This window comes from Portunus trituberculatus, chromosome 47, assembly GCF_017591435.1.
Source record: "Portunus trituberculatus isolate SZX2019 chromosome 47, ASM1759143v1, whole genome shotgun sequence".
Lineage (NCBI taxonomy): Eukaryota > Metazoa > Arthropoda > Malacostraca > Decapoda > Portunidae > Portunus > Portunus trituberculatus.
The window spans coordinates 9,146,884-9,163,749 of record NC_059301.1 but is presented as its reverse complement, the minus strand read 5'-3'; the positions used below and the strand labels follow the sequence as shown (position 1 = coordinate 9,163,749).

The 16,866-nt window shown below is 36.9% G+C and overlaps 1 protein-coding gene across 9 annotated transcripts in view; it reads right to left on the bottom strand.

Moving 5' to 3' along the window:
• The window catches only part of LOC123520449 (G patch domain-containing protein 8-like), a 100,016-nt gene that overhangs the window by 4,373 nt on the left and 78,777 nt on the right, over positions 1–16,866 (bottom strand). For 6 of the 9 annotated variants that reach the window (XM_045282672.1, XM_045282676.1, XM_045282671.1 and 3 more), the window contains 4 exons: positions 15,668–15,975; positions 14,735–14,912; positions 9,765–9,869; positions 5,784–5,999 (listed from right to left, as the gene is read on the bottom strand). In XM_045282672.1, coding sequence (XP_045138607.1) covers positions 5,784–5,999; positions 9,765–9,869; positions 14,735–14,912; positions 15,668–15,975 — 807 coding nt within the window. The remainder of the gene's footprint in view (positions 1–5,783; positions 6,000–9,764; positions 9,870–14,734; positions 14,913–15,667; positions 15,976–16,866) is intronic. The other 3 variants (XM_045282679.1, XM_045282678.1, XM_045282680.1) reach the window with 1 other exon arrangement.

Here is a 16,866-nt window from a genome sequence, read left to right as displayed (position 1 = left end):
ATAGGCACACGCACACGCACACGCACTCACACACACACACACATAAATATATATATACACACACCACAGTATACACATGCACACACCTACCTCAAACATAGCCACTATAGAATAAACTATGAAATTCAAAGCAAAATTTATCTTACTTTCTTGCATAGAGGTCAAATATGTATCTCTTCTGTTACAGTTCAGATAAAAAAAAAATGTAATAAATCTGGATTACTTTTTCCAAATTCCACACACATGTTATGCAATTCATAGACTCGTATAATGTCCTGAACTAGTTTTGAAATGTAAATCATTGACCAATTGTATGAGACAAATAAGTACTTGACAAAAATGTACCAATAAATTCCAGCCAAGCTATCTATCATAAATGATAGCTATAGTGAGATCCAGATGAGGAAAAAGATCACTCTTTGACAGAATTCCTTCAAAAGATATTCTCACACATACATACCAATAAAAGAATATGAATATGAATCTGAAGAGGAATCACTGGGAAGAAAAATCAAAATATCTATTCAACATTTAAAAATTTACAACTTTTACATTATGAAACAACTATAATATAATTTGTATCACTGAATTAATTGCAAGTATGCAATTCAACAAAGAAATTGACACAATTTTAATGAATGACCATGGATTAATTCTGAACAGTGCCAATGTTGACACTTAAAGCTGGATGCCTCATGAGAGGTAGACAAGAAGGCTTGCTTTGTAAAGCAAGAAATGATGTAACTGATCCTGTCTGTCTGTACAGAGTCAGAGTTAGCCTTCATAGACACTTGGTGATTAAAACGGACAGACAGTTGATGAAGAGGTGACTAAGTAAATATTGCTATTTGATTCTGTGCTGCCATTTGAGAAAGACATTTCTGAAGACCATGTATTAAAAGAACATTTAGTGCATGGAGGTAAGAGTTAGGTGATACAATTATTATGCCAATACTGACATAAGAGTCAAAGATATAGATAAAGACTGTAAATACAGGAAGCCGGATTATACAAGCATATGAGAAACTGATGATATGAGAACTGTTTTTTTTGTATAAGCACAATATTTTAATCCTATGAGCATCAGTTCAAGGGTAATAAAATAAAATTTGAAATGCACTCCTTCCTTCCAACACATTTAGGTTGTAGTGCAATGATTTAAATGTGAATGGATGAATCAGTGAGCAATGGAAGACAACTGCACATGTGTTCCTCGTCTCTTACCCACCATTTATTCTCTCCGCAAGTCCTCTCAAACTGATTATCTACATCCCTCAGACTACCCCCCCTTACAGCTTTACTGTGTGCTGTTATACCTGTACTTTAACATTTTGCTTGCAAGCATATTGACAATATAGTAAAAGCACAGTGTTACATGCTTTAGTTGACTGATCAGTGCTTGGATGTGTTAAAGTGTTATTGTTTTATTCTTTCATTCACTATCTTTGGTGTGGTGTTGTGTGTGTGATTGACCACATGATCTGTAGATGTGCATTATTTTTGCCTCTCAAGTGTGAACTATGCCTTCCAAGCAGCCAATGAGTTCCAGTGTCAATCCTAGCAATAAGGCTAAGGGAGCTAAAATATATACCAATAACACCTGCTGTGAAGTTAGAATTATTATGATGCACAAGAGTGGTGAGTGAGCTATCCTCCCTGATGTAATGGTGAGTGTTATGCACATCTTATATCTTTAATCAATATGATATCATGTTCTTTGTATATGGTTTTCTTTTCCAGGTTGATTTATAGACCACTCTGTAATAGAGACAATATCATGTTTGTCGTGGTCAGTGTTGTATGTTTAAATTTCAAAATATACCTTTAATAAGGGTCATAGAACATAGACCCTTTTTCCCCATTAATTATGTTACACCAGAATTCAGTATACAAGCAATTCAAATGGAACCTAACTACTTGCATCATCAAAGTTGTGCCATAAGTGTGTGTGTGTGTGTGTGTGTGTGTGTGTGTGTGTGTGTGTGTGTGTGTGTGTGTGTGTGTGTAATTCACTGTTTGATCTGCTGCAGTCTCTGACGAGACAGCCAGACGTTACCCTACGGAACGAGCTCAGAGCTCATTATTTCCGATCTTGGGATAGGTCTGAGACCAGGCACACACCACACACCGGGACAACAAGGTCACAACTCCTCGATTTACATCCCTGCACCTACTCACTGCTAGGTGAACAGGGGCTACGTGAGAGACACACCCAAATATCTCCACCGCCGGGAATCGAACCCTGGTCATCTGGCTTGTGAAGCCAGCGCTCTAACCACTGAGCTACCGGGCCGTGTGTGTGTGTGTGTGTGTGTGTGTGTGTGTGTGTGTGTGTGTGTGTGTGTGTGTGTGTGTGTGTGTGTGTGTGTGTGTGTGCGAGGGGGGGGGGATGGCAAATCTAACAAGAGTGAATAAATGAATGTAACTTGATGGACTGTGATTTGGCTATGTTCACTGGAAAAAAAAAAAAAAAAACATAATAAGAGTGAGAAGGAAATAGATGGCAATGGACTGAGGAGTAAAGATATTCTACTTACAAGACTAGTGTTGATACTGGTAGGGAATGATATTATAATACCTATAAGAAAGGGAGACTGGCAAAGTTTATGTTTAGGAAATACAAGAGCACATGGATGAAGGATGAGAACAAGGACAGGAAATTCAAGGAATTAACAAATGAATAGATAGAAAAAAACATTATGCAAATACTGTATTATGCTTATGTCAATTTTCCAGTTTTCTGTATTATAAATTTGAATCCATGGATCCCATGATCCTTCTAAAAAAAACTTAAAGATTAATAGATAACTGGCCACCTAAGTTCAGTTGTTGGAGTGAATTCAATGACACATGTATTGTAACAGCAGCCTGGATAGAAACAATCTTCATGAAGCACATGGAAATGTGTGTTCCCAAATTATTCCCATTCACAAGATGCCTATCTCTAATTACTGTCATGAAGAAATTCCTAATGCAAGGCATTAGGAATTTCATTCATGATAGTGAGCGAGACAGCCAAAAATAAAATACGGTTTTATCTTTCAGTGAGAGTTCAATGTCAGTGTTCCAGATGACACCAAAAGTAAGTAAAATGTATTTATGTCATGTCTCTCAAAGAACTTCTTTGGTGCACCTTATTACTCACTCAGATTTCAAATCCATTTATTCCATAATAACTGCTGGATTATGTAAAAAAAAGACAAAAAAAGAAAATAGAAAATCATACTGTAAATTTCTTGATAAGTTGAACCTTTAAACACACAGGTAAAATATGATCAAGCAAGGCACTGAAGCATCCAAATTTGGCTTGTCAGCAGACTAATGATGTGGTCCTCCCTCACCTATGAGAAATACACAGCATATTGCAATATGGTATCTATGCATTTACTTAGAAAACTACTTAGTTCTTATTTGCAATGCATAAAGACTATCACAATATTAGTTTAGTAATCAAATGGCTGGATCCCATAACACTGACAAAACCTTGCATTTCTTTCTTGTGTTTGTTAGAATTGGTAGATATTTCTGTAATGCTACTTACAATTAACTTTCTAAGTATCCAACTATCTGCTTCTTTAATGTCCCATTGCTCTTCGATAATTTGCTTTGATGTTAATCAGTAATAAGATAAGGAAATACTTTAGATGGATGGTGATATTTCTCCCTTTACCTTTTAACAAATATTTTTGATACCGAAAATCCAACCTCTAATAACAACTATAAATATATGTTGTAATAAGAGTTTAATCAACAAACAAGTTAAAATATTTGCTATCTTCAAATAAAATGAAGTAGATAAAATCATGAATAAAATATAATAAAACATATAATTCTTGATACAGATACACAAAACAAGATGTCAATTTTTTTAAAAATATTCTTTCTCTTCTGCACATCCCACTAGTAGAGGCCATTAGCATAATGCAAATGTAGTACAGTACTTTGGAACAGCACAGCAGAACAAAGTTCATGACAGCACACAAGCCCAAGCAAGCAGCCAATAGAAGCAAGACAAATGAAGCTTTAAGAATGATAAAAGCATTAGCATTACTCATACAGCTAATGATGAGACAAAGCACTGAAAATGTCACAACTTATCTCATGCTTGATACTGAAGTGTTCAAAGATAAATGAAAATGTTGTTGAGCTGATGAATCTATTATTATTAGAGTAATTGAATATTATAGAAGGAAACTAATGGTAATTCTACTTCCCATGATTAATATTAATGATAATCACCAAACACAGGAAAAGAGAAAAAGATGTACACATTATTTCAAGAAAACATTCAAGACACATACGAAACTGTATTAAAACAATCAGACTCAAGACATTTTCAACAAATGTTTTGCTGAAAAGAATTAAATAGACTTTTCTATAGTTTTGTAGATTCTCACCAACCTTTTTTGCAAATGAAAATCATACATTTCAATGTGAAATAATTAAACTCAATTAAACCATGTAGAACACCTTCACTGAAACACAGTGAGAAGTACATAAAATGAAAACCACAGCTATATCCCTCTACATACATATAGAATAAGTAGTAATTATATCCTGATTATATATGTATCAATGTAATATACAGTGGAACCTCGTTTTATAAACTTAATTCATTACTGAAGGCTGTTCATGAACCAGAATGTTTGCGAACCAAAGTCATTTTCCCCACAGGAATCAATGTAAATTAGATTAATCCATTCCTGGATGCCAGGATTTGTTTGAAAGAGCATCTTGTCATGCACCCTGCAGTCCCTGTGACACATATCCTCCATCAAATTCTTTAGTGAGCCTCTCAGCAGGAATAAACAAAGGATTGTCATTGCTATGGTAACAGCTTCTAACTGACAGCAAGATGGCATATGCTGAACTTCCTGAAGATGTTTATCATGCATCACTAGCTGTCCTAGAGGTGAGACACTTCTGTGTTGCAATCATCTGTGATGACAAATTTGGCGTCCTAAACAAACATCTTACAGAATCTCGTGATTCCTGAGACTTGCCATACCAATGAAGTAACTTGGAAGTAATATTTTTTCTAGAGTTCCACATTTGTGATAAAGTTCTTATATTATGTTTTCCTTCATGTGGACTGAACAGTAGTATTATTTTCAAGATACTTTGCTGGTATAGCTTTCTTTATTTCCATTGTAATATGCTTATGCTTTTAATACCACTATCACATATTGAGTACCAATTTAATGCAAAAAGTAAAAAAACGCAGAACAGCACCACAAGAAAGTGTTTATAGTGTGGTACCATTAGAAAAAAACTAATGCTCCGTGCAACGCCATCTTGTACCAAAGGCAGCAACTCCATTTGTGGACCAAATTTTCTTTCATGGACCAAGACAAAATTTGTTGAAAAAGCTATTTGTTTGTGCACAGGAACATTTGCATACCAAGGTTCCACTGCATATGATTTATGTTCCAAGCCCCAAAATATTCATATGTAACTTCCCAAGCAACTGGAGTGTATGTGAGGCAGAGGTTGCAAAGGAATTCAAAGCTGAAGCAGACTGTTCTTCTAGCTTTGTGTGTTCGTGTGTCTGAATATACATATTGTATATATACTGAGAGAGAGAGAGAGAGAGAGAGAGAGAGAGAGAGAGAGAGAGAGAGAGAGAGAGAGAGAGAGAGAGAGAGAGAGAGAGAGAGAGAGAGAGAGAGAGAGAGAGAGAAAACAAGTGAAAGTAAGGCAAGAAGCAATGCTAGAGTAAGAGAGTAAGACTGGAAGGCAGGAGGAGCAAGAGGAACAGTTATGAGGTGGGCCAAACTACCCACCTGAATGCGGCTCTGCCAGTACAAAGCGATGGCCTCCCTGCTGCCCACAAGAGCTGCACCCGTACCACCAAGGGAGGACGACACAGCCCTCAGGACCCACACCCCAGGGGAGGAAAGTGGGGAGGGTGGAGGAGAAGGGAAGGAGGGAAGGGAGGAGAGGGGTGCAGTGCCCTGAAATGAATGTCGACCACACTGGGTTTGGATGCACTCCTCACCCTGGGCCAGTTTGAGAGATCTTTTTACATAATTCCTTTTGTTGCTTTTTGTTTATTGGAGAATAAGTGATGAGTTTTATAAATAATTCCATTGCTATGATGCAGCTATAATGCATTACGTATATTAATGCAGTCTTGAGTCATACTCTGTTTGCTGTCTTAAGAACCTTGTGTAGTGAATGAGCCACAAACTTACAGACAGTGCTCGTGAGATGGTAAACTATAACACTAATTTATTTATCCTTTAATGTGCTATTTTGCAGCAAAAGTCAAGTAAGTTGAGTGGCAGGTAAAGGTTTCATATGCACAAACAGTATCCAACAAAAGAATTTGACTTCCCATTATATATCACATAAAATGGCAAAATCTAGGATTGATTTCATACACTGTGTTGAAAAGAATTTTACAGTTGCCAATTGAATATGAAATATGTCAACTCCTGTATATCAAATTGTGTCCTCAGAAAACTTGCTTTTGCTAAAACCAAGATATAGTTCCTTTCTTCATCATCTGTCTGATGTCTTAGCTGGTAATAATGCATAAAAACCTTAATAATTAAACAGACCAATGGGGTATAAATGAATACCAAGAAAACTGCAGTAGATCCAACTCCACTGCTTGCCATGGGAAGTCATGAGGCTACCTGTGGCTTGTATTCACTGCTAGGGCAGTGTTTGACTTCTAGATGTACAGTATAGAAATCTCAGGCAAAACAAAGTTGTATTATTTGATAAACTATATCATTATAACATTAGATCTGCTTGGGGTTTTGACAAAGATTCTTTTGTTGGCTAGTGTGTATACAATAGCAAAAGTACTTGACATTAAGCACAGTCATTAGAGGAAAGGCCTTGAATGTCATGAGTAAAACATGTGGTTGAGGAAAAGAGAAGAATCAGATTGGCCGCAGTATTGACACTGCAGCAGATCATCATCATCTCTACATTTTCATTACCTTCAAGGACAAGTAGACTTTAATCCAAACCAAAATCCAATCCTGGTAGCTCCATGAAGTGAAAAGAAATAATAGTTACTTTTAAGATGCAGAGCCCTCAATCAATGGCATGTTTCTCCGACACTGAGACAACAGCACTCATGATACAAGATCTTCACCAAAGGTCAGTGTGTTCACTCTCCCAAAAATCCTTTAGTTAATAGTTTTTTTATAACCACTTTATGCTTCATGCCTTTTATAAAAGATTAATCAGAATTTAGTATACTGTATATTTATTCCTGCTATTCACTTTATTAACAAAGTTATTTCACCTGAAACAACTTTTTAAATCATTTGAAAGTAATCCATTTGCTAACCAGGTTACTGTTTAGCATCCATGCCCTTCATCCATAGAGCAAGGCAGGAACAAGAACATCTAATGATAAATGTCAGCACATCATACATCTTGTTATATTTTCTTTATTATCCAGCTGAAGTGGTAGAAATTTTAATCACTTATCTGACTGATACCAAGATTTGTAAATCCATCAAGTCTCAGTGCTTCTCCACTATTTCATCCAGTTAGCCTCCAAATATTTTGACCTTATTACAAGCACAAAAGATGTCACAGACCAATGATACTGTTTTGTCATGAAATGCTTTGAGAATTATCAACCAGATTGCCTATGACTTCACTAACACTATGTGACTACCTAATGAAGCCCAACAGTTATAATAATCACATGGCATGTAGCTCTTACATCCTTTTTCAGAGTTTCATATCATCAATTGATAATGCTTACAACCTGATAAAGAGAGAAACTCAGACAAAATATAGAATGCACAGAAACTCTTGGTGCCACAAGGCTGATATCATTTCTTTTTGAGGAAAGTCATTGAGGCTCACAACTAGCTTCCTGGGATAGCAAGATGTTCTGATGCTTTTGGAACACTAATTGGCAACCTTTTACACTGTCTGGGGAGTAGGGAACAGTATGTAAGTCACCTCAGTTAGGTATTTAGCTGATATAAAGAGAGCATGGTCTGTCATCTGGTGAGCCAAATGTTTCTCCTTGCTTGTATTAGGCATGTTGAGAGGATGAGAGGAAGCAAAATAGCAGGTCAGTTAACCTTTGTCTGACACATCAGAAAACAAACCACGCTCTCTCTAAACCAGCTGAACAGCTAACTGAGATGACCCATGCACTGTTGCCAGAAAGGTAAATGTGAGCCTCTACTACTTACCATGAAAAGAAATGGTGTCAGCCCCATAGCATCAAGATTTTGCACACATAATGTAGCTACCCCATTGGTAAAGATGTCAGCCTGGTCTATAGAAGAGATATTGTATGTCAAGTTAGATCCTAATTTTGATTTACTACATGGCACTTTTTTTCATCTCTGCATACAAGTATACTTAAACTTCAACATTATTGAGGATGTATAACCTTCACCCTCCCAATTACAACAACACTTAAAGTCCTTCAACATTTCCTTGATTATGATGTATGTATATCCATGCACTAAAACTGTTATCCACTTTGTAAACAAACAGTGCTTGGTATGATCCTATGACTACACTTGATCAAATTCTTTGGCCTCGTTGTGGACTTCTGTGGTGTGTGAAATGTGATGATAATGAATAAGAGATAGAGGAGGAAGAGGAGAAGAAGGATGGCAACCAAAAATGAAAGTTACGGCAGTGTTTCAATCACCTTCACCACAAAGAGTAATGGAAGGAAGGGAAGCAAAGAGTTTGAATTCTGCAGTCTTACACCAAGCAGATGCATACAACTCAGAATCTAAGTCTTGTAAGGAAGTAACACCAACATCACACGGATTAAACTAAAGATAGTTTGTACGCTTTTTAAATTTTACTTACAATTTTTGGGAAGAGCATAATGCCGATGATCCAATTCAGAAATTCCCTACAAAGATTATTCAGTACATAAAATACAGTAAGAATTTCAAGATGAATATTTCCAATCCACTACTGAATTAAACATGAAAGCCATAATACCCTTCCTTTAATGAATCCTTCAGGTAAGACAGAAGTAGCTCACCGCTCCCTGTTCAAGACGGTACATGTATCTCTCTCCTAAACATGCAGGAACAGTAGCAAGTTGTACATGTACTGAACTACTCATCTCTTTTTTTTTTTTTCTTTCTAAGGAATGTGTGTGTACAAGTAATTCTTCTCTAAACATACAGGAACAATGGCAAGGCTGTGAATTGACTGACCTCCCTTCCTTGCTAAAGACTATGTGTATATATATGTATGTGCTTCTCTGAGTATACAGGAACAGCAGTAAGGCTGCAAATGAGCTAAGCAAATATAAATGAGTCCAATACACTGCATATCTCCAATGCCCGGCACTTCTTTGTCGTCATAAACTCACCCAACATGTTGTATGAAGAGCAACTAGATAATTCAAATGTAAGAAAATTATGGAGTATATGCAAATACAAAATACACACAAATCTTTGAGTTCTATAGATACACTACATATATTTAGAAGACACTTAACTATTACTCTATACTGCCTAGTAACACTAATAGGATATTAATCCATAAAAGGAATCAAAACACTACATAGAATACAATACAAGAATTAGATAACATTAAAAATACAAGAGATGAAATCAAACACATACATATTTATCAACCACAAAACAACATATTGTAGACAAACACATTAATAAGACACACAAGAGATCAGGCAGCTACTGTATATAGGTAGATTTTTTCCACAGAGGTCCAGGGTCAGAGAGTCATGGTAGTAAGGGTTATGTTAGGGCACTAGCATCTTCACCACCACCACCATCACTCACCTTGACCTTCTCGAGTTCCTCCTCAGTGCGGGTCAGCTGCCTCATCAACTCCATCATTGGTCCACTTGAGGTCAAAGACGACGGCAGGCCTTCCTCTCCACCATCCTGGGAGTAAGTGTGTCATTTAGGAAGTGTATCTCACCTAAGCAAAGAACAACTAACAAACATATTTGGCTAGTATAGTCTTATCTTTTAGTCTAGTCATGTGGTTGAACTAATAAGATGAATGTGTAGCTATTATCATTATGTGTAGCTAACTATTCAGGTTGTAACCTAAACACAAAATTAAATGCTTGAAGTAATACAAGCTTCAGATATCTATCTAAGATCGTTATTTACAGATAAATGCATAGGTTACTTAGAAAACTACACTAAGGATATGATAAGTACATAACTGGTGTGTACAAAATGCATCTTAGTGAGAACAAAAGCCTAAAGGTGGAGGAAGCAACGGTACCTACTGATAATGTTGCCTAATTCAATGGACATTATTCATTATTCACTCTATCTAGCCAGACACTGAATCTGAATACTGTCCCAAATTTAGCTTAATATGCTGATATCAAAAAGGTGATGCTATTTGTCAGTAGTTGTATTAGTTGCATTTTTTTCTTTATCTGAGTTCTCTTCCTTTCCTGTGATTTTACACTTCAGAAAAATTGCAATTATCACATGGTAGGTGGTACAGTGAGACTGTACTCTGATCTTAAGGTTAGATTTTGGAACATATAAACAAATACAATCTTGTGACATCGCAATAGTTTCACTATTTGATTAGAATGCAATCCTATTTTTAATGCAAGCACCCAAAATTTAAGTTAATATGCATTTTTCAAATGTCCACATAGAATATAGTTAAGGAGTTTCTCTTCCTCATTTGTTGTGTTACAGGATACACTCTCAGCAGATTAAGTAATGTTCAGATCTTGGAAGGAATTTTCTCTCACTTGATTCACTGTAATATATCCAGTCTGTATTATTTAGTGGTGGCAAAAATTCAACTTAATGAACATGACAGGTTCACTTTATTCTGAGCAACATATTTCAGCAGTTTAGATTATTGTGTAAATACAACTGGGCCTAAGCATTGGTGCATTTGCACCATCCTAGTACTATTCCAAAGTAGTCCCTCATATCAGAAAAGGAGATGAATTTTTTAAAATCTGAATTTTAAATGGACACCAAGAAAAAAGAACAGTGCTTCTTGCCAATGCCTGTCATTGATATGTTGTTACTGACTTTGGTTGCTTTTCTGTTTCCTCCACCATGTTTCACTCAACCCTTGTTAGCTACTTTCATAGCTGCCAATCATCCTCAAGAAACTTCTCAGAGCCTGATAACACTTAGAAAAAATATATCATGATTTTTAAAGAAGTTCATACTTCTAAACAAAGTGGCATGTGTAATGCAGCATGCAGCATCAATATAATTAAGTGCCAAAATTGTTTATTGTATACATCAAAAGAATAAAATAAAGTCATCGATTAGTGGCTACAGGTGCTTCAGTGTTGAGCAAGGTGGCACATGTTTGTGAACTATTTGTGGTTTAAACATTTAAGAACGTGCTTAATATCTTGATGAAAGACCTTGCTACCATCAGTTTCATTTTTCCATGAATTCCATCCATGAAAGAGTAGCAATGTTTGTGATATTTTCCTGGTGCTACCAGTGCTGTGGTGGAGCTGGTGGTGGTGGTGGTACAAGTGACCGTGGCAGGACGAGTGGTGGTGGTGGTGGTGCACATGGTCATGCCATTGTAAGAGGTGACAATAGCTGTGCCACTACAAGCAGTGGAGACAGTGACCATGCTGTTACAAGTGCCAGTGAAAGTGATGAAGGTTGTCAGAGAAAAGGTTTTTACACCAAGTAGAATTTGGTTGAGATCAGCAAAAAAATATTTTGCATCTCTGACAAGATTGTCACAGCAGACAATGATCTCTTATGAGATCAAATTTATAATAAATTCTATTCACAAGATGTTCTAGAACACAACTCACAAGTAGCCAGAACACACTGTGTGTATATACATAGGAACATGTACCGCTTTCCTATTCATTACTATAACTTGCTCTTGCCAATTAAAGCTTGTCTACATCAACAGGCACTATTCCTTATCAGCCATCCACAGCATATTCCAGTTCTGGCCAGCATAACATAATCCAATTACAGCACAGCATTTCCATACATTAGAGCAAAGCATGGTCATCCTTGGCCGACTGGAAACTACCTCTGGATCCACTGCCCACCTTTCTTCCAGATCAAGGCCACATAATGTCAGCACTAACCTCAACCACCTCAGTTAGGGAAGCTCTTTGTACTTCAAGAAGAGGTTTGAAAGTGTCCTGCGAGAACAGGGAATTCAAACAGCTGAGTCTTGCAGGTTTTGTGTGTGTAGAATTCTGTTGGATTTTCTTGATGTTCTTTCATGAGTTTTTCTGGTTTTCATATTCCCTTCTTATCATTCATTCATTAATATTGAAAACATAATCAATCTAAATTCTTAACTAAAAACAGATGGCACTTTTTTTCTCAGTCCATGAAGAGGGTGACACTTGTGGCTTAGACTGTGTGCAATATTCTCTCTTTCTGGGAAGCAAGATATTCCTCCTGAAAATTAATCCAATTTTTTTCTGGTACACTTGTAACATTAGGCTCATTTTTAATGACTGTTATTTCCATGTTTCATATATCTGATAGGAGATTCAGCAGTTTGCAGCAACATAATATGATCAATGAATATATATAGTACTGTTATTTTCCATAAAAAAGTAATTCTTCCTAACTATTTTCCTGTTTATGAATGGACAGCATCACTCACAGCACAGATTAACACATTACTCAAAGCTGATCTATCTAGTTATTTTTCATCCTTTCAAATTAAGTTCACCTTTCATATACTTCTACCAACAAGTCAAGCTCCACAGGAAACATCTTCATAGTTTCTTGTAAACATGAAACCAAAAGAGTCTCATCAGGTGATGGAGTTTTTGCAGAGAGCATAGTTTCAATTTTGCTTCATTCTCATTTCTTACACAAAATAAGAAATCATGAGCCATTCCTTATCAGTGTTGATTTCCTTGAAGCAAATAAGAGGAAGCTTTAATTGCCAGTGTTCATTTGATTTTTTTCTCAGTGAGGACGAGGCCATTTATCTAAATTTCCTTTGCTTTCTAAAAAATAATAAGTTTTCTGGTTTTCTTTATTGGCATTAATTTCCATGAAGCAAATAACAGTGATATCAGTGTTATTTCTTAATCTTGTAGGTTGTAATTTCTTTCTGGTGCAAACACAGCCAGTCATTCTTTCTTATTGAGTTGTGCAGGCTGATCCCAAGAAGCTCACCCCAAATAGACAAGCCATACCAATGAGGTGGCTGAGGGAAGAATCCTCCTCTAATGGAACCTTGGCTTGAGCATCACCACCCTTCAGAGGTAAGAGGGGATCAACAATGGTATGCTATGCTCTTACATTCAAAATCAACACAATAACATACCCAAGTAAAACTTTAAGTGGAAAATATCAAAGCAACAGTATATACCCACTAGTAATTATCAGATTACACAAGTGTTTATGGTATAACAATAACAGAGTTGTATGCGTGCTATCAAGAAAGCAGTTTGCATTGTTCAAGGGTCTGTATTAAAGTGAAGGGTTAAGTGAAAGGGTAGCAAACCAGGACAGGGTGTGTGTGTGTGTGTGTGTGTGTGTGTGTGTGTGTGTGTGTGTGTGTGTGTGTGTGTGTGTGTGTGTGTGTGTGTGTGTGTGTGTGTGTGTGTGTGTGTGTGTGTGTGTGTGTGTGTGTGTGTGTGTGTGTGTGTGTGTGTGTGTGTGTGTGTGTGTGTGGGTGTGGGTGGGTGTGTAAGAGAGCAATGGTTCAAAGTAGTGATTAAGTGAAGACACAAGTACATACTTCAAATAAGAACATACTTACTTCTTATGTTATGAGTACCAATATAAATCAAAGAATGATCAAATTCAATATTTTTTGCTTTTGTGATTCATCCTACTGGAAATGTAGCTTAGGGATACAAGTAGTTGTGTACTGAGACTAAGCAATAATCAAAGACCAACAGGCAACTTATTAGTTAGTACTATATCAAAACTATTGTGAACTCAATTACAAATTATCATGCAGTTGCCCATCAAACCATATCAGAATATTGTACACAAGAAAAACAGCATTATTTATCAAATGAAGCTTATCATTTAGTACTTTGTTTCAAGGTAAGCAGTAATACATGTATACATGTATTTAAAAAATCTTCAATAAAAATTCTGATTCCAGAGGAAGATCAGTTTAGATTTGTCATACACTTTATCCTCTTTTATTTAAAAAAAAAAATTGGTAACTTGATACTAGTCTCTCTCTCTCTCTCTCTCTCTCTCTCTCTCTCTCTCTCTCTCTCTCTCTCTCTCTCTCTCTCTCTCTTAAAAGTCATCATAATTTCCTACAGAGAAAAGTTAAACTAAATCATTGCAATGAATACTTTGCCTGTATATTCCTGTGCAAATGTAGTGAATCTAATTTTATTAAAAATTATCTAGTTATAAACATGAATAGCCAAAATTATAATATTCTAATACAAATAAGGATATCAAATGCCAATACCATGAATTTGCAAGATAAACATACTAGTTGTATTATTCAACTAAAGCTTCAGAGTGATCAAACTGAAAAATCATGAGTCATCTATTAACAACCACCTGGTACAAAAGTATGAAGTGCGTAGGAGACAGGGTGGGTTGATGTTAAAAGAAATAGCTCAGAGCTATCAAGGAATGCAATGAAATAAATAAATGGAAAGGCTTCTATCACAAATACCTCACTGAGAAATGGGTATCAAATGTGAATAGAGTAAGCTATGACAAATCACAATTTCAGAAAGCAATGATCTGAGTCTATTAATTGCTCTCATTTTCTTTCACTAACCCACAAAAAACAACAGTTCTCCAGCCTCAGCAATGCTCACCAGGTCATCCTCTGCCTGTATTCTGGCTGCCTGCTGTCCCTTTAGGAACATCTGCAGGTACATCTTCTGATGGCGCAGCTCGGCCTCGGTGAGCTCCTCCTTGAGCCGCATCACATCACGCTCCAGCTCCCTCACACGCTCCTGACTTTGGTCATACAGGGGCCGTAGTTCAAAGTACCTGTGAAGGGATCATGAATATAACACATTTGAAAAGGATGAAATATTGTGCAAGTTCTAGAACCTCTCTCCTAAACAATGTGGAATTAAAATCTGTCTCTTTACATTACCTCTTTACATTTAAGTCCTTTCCTTTGTGTATACCTCCATTTTCAAAGCAAAACTAGTAGTCAGTAATGAAGTTCAGCAATTCTAAGGAAAGCAATTCAACAAGCTCTTCTTCAAGTACCATAGCCACTGTATTCCTTCCAGTGCACACACAGCTTTGATCTTAAATTGTTGAAATCTGTGATACATTATCAATGTAAATTTTCCTTTCTATACTATCCTTCAGTGATAGTGAACACATTGCCCTGTATGTCTAAGTGATCTGGACCCAGATCTTCACTATAAACAAGTGACACAAAGTAGCAAGTGAAACAAAAACACTAATAATAACAGGAAGACTCGTCTACACATATACCAAGACTCCTTCAGAGGAGAGTGGCTGATTCAGACTCTACTCTATGCTTTTAATATTCACTACATACACTCAAAACTCTACTTAACTACCTCATTAATTTACATTACAACCAAAGTCTTTTATTAGGAGGCACCATCCTATCCATGATATATTAGGAAAACCAAACAAAAAACCCAAGAAAAGATGCCATCCATATAAATAAGGAACAACTAAACAAACAGATCCTTACAACAGCCACAAGCTCACTCTAACACAACAGGCAGCATCTCTCACACCAGGTACCACACACTCACTTGAGGTTGGCATCACTCAGTTTGGACAACAGCACCTCCACCCTGTCATTGTACTTCTCCTTCAGCTCATTGTAGTCCTCCATGTGATTTCTCTTCAGTAGCTCCTCTCGCCGCTGGTACTCCTCCCTGATGCGAGCCTCTGCTTCCTCCAGTGCTGCCCATGGATCCACTGGGCCCCCACTACTGCCCTCCACCACCACCTCCTGCAGCACTCCCTCCCCGTCATCCTTCTCTTCCTCAGCCTCCACCTCTTCTTCCTCCTCCGTTTGGTGGCCTCGCAGTGATCCGCGGCTGGTTTCCAATGGATCCTGAGGAAAAACTGATAATATTAACACAAATATACTCAGTTATTTTCAGACATGCACTTGATTTTCTGGTAAATAATGGTGTTTTTCTCTTGTATATGATTTGGTTCCCTGGAAATTAAAATCATTATTTGATTTCATCATCAAATTCCGAGGCAGCGGTTTTCATTTCTAAGACAACTCAGAATATATATGAAATAGAGAAGCATGGATCAGTTATCCAACACTGTTTTCTTTCATATATTGGAAGAGGATTTTTACTCTATTTAGCTGCAATCAAAAGTAGATAAACAAAATACACTCGACCCTCGAAACAACGGACCTCCCATCAACGGATTTCGGAAACTACGAACAAATTCTGGAGTCCGGTTTAATCTACAGACGAATATTAAAATGTGCGCGATTGTCCGTTCCTGGCAAATTATTGTCCGGTAGGTGGCGGATCGGTCGCATCATCAGCTGTTGGCCGCCATGTTTAATCTTTAGTCCGTGCATTTTCAACCAACAGCAAACATTGTCCAGTGCTTACCACGGCTTTTTTATGCATTTGTATCCTTCCCACAAGTGCTTAACCTATCCAAAATGCCTCCTAAACCTAGTAAACCAGTGAAGCGTAATTGAAAGGCTCTTCCAGTGGCTGCTAAGCTTGAACTAATATGAAAATTAGAAAATTTTACGTATTTTACATACATTTTATACAGTTTTTTACGTACTTTTGCAAAGAACGGACTTTTGCAATCTACGGACAGGGTCGTGCACACATTTGTCCGTTGTTTCGAGGGTCGAGTGTAATAGAAATAATTCACTTTCCTCTTCTTATATATAATCATCCCTCTTCCAAAGATGTACCACACCTTCACTTGACACACCTTGTGCCTCCTGGCTGCCTGCTCC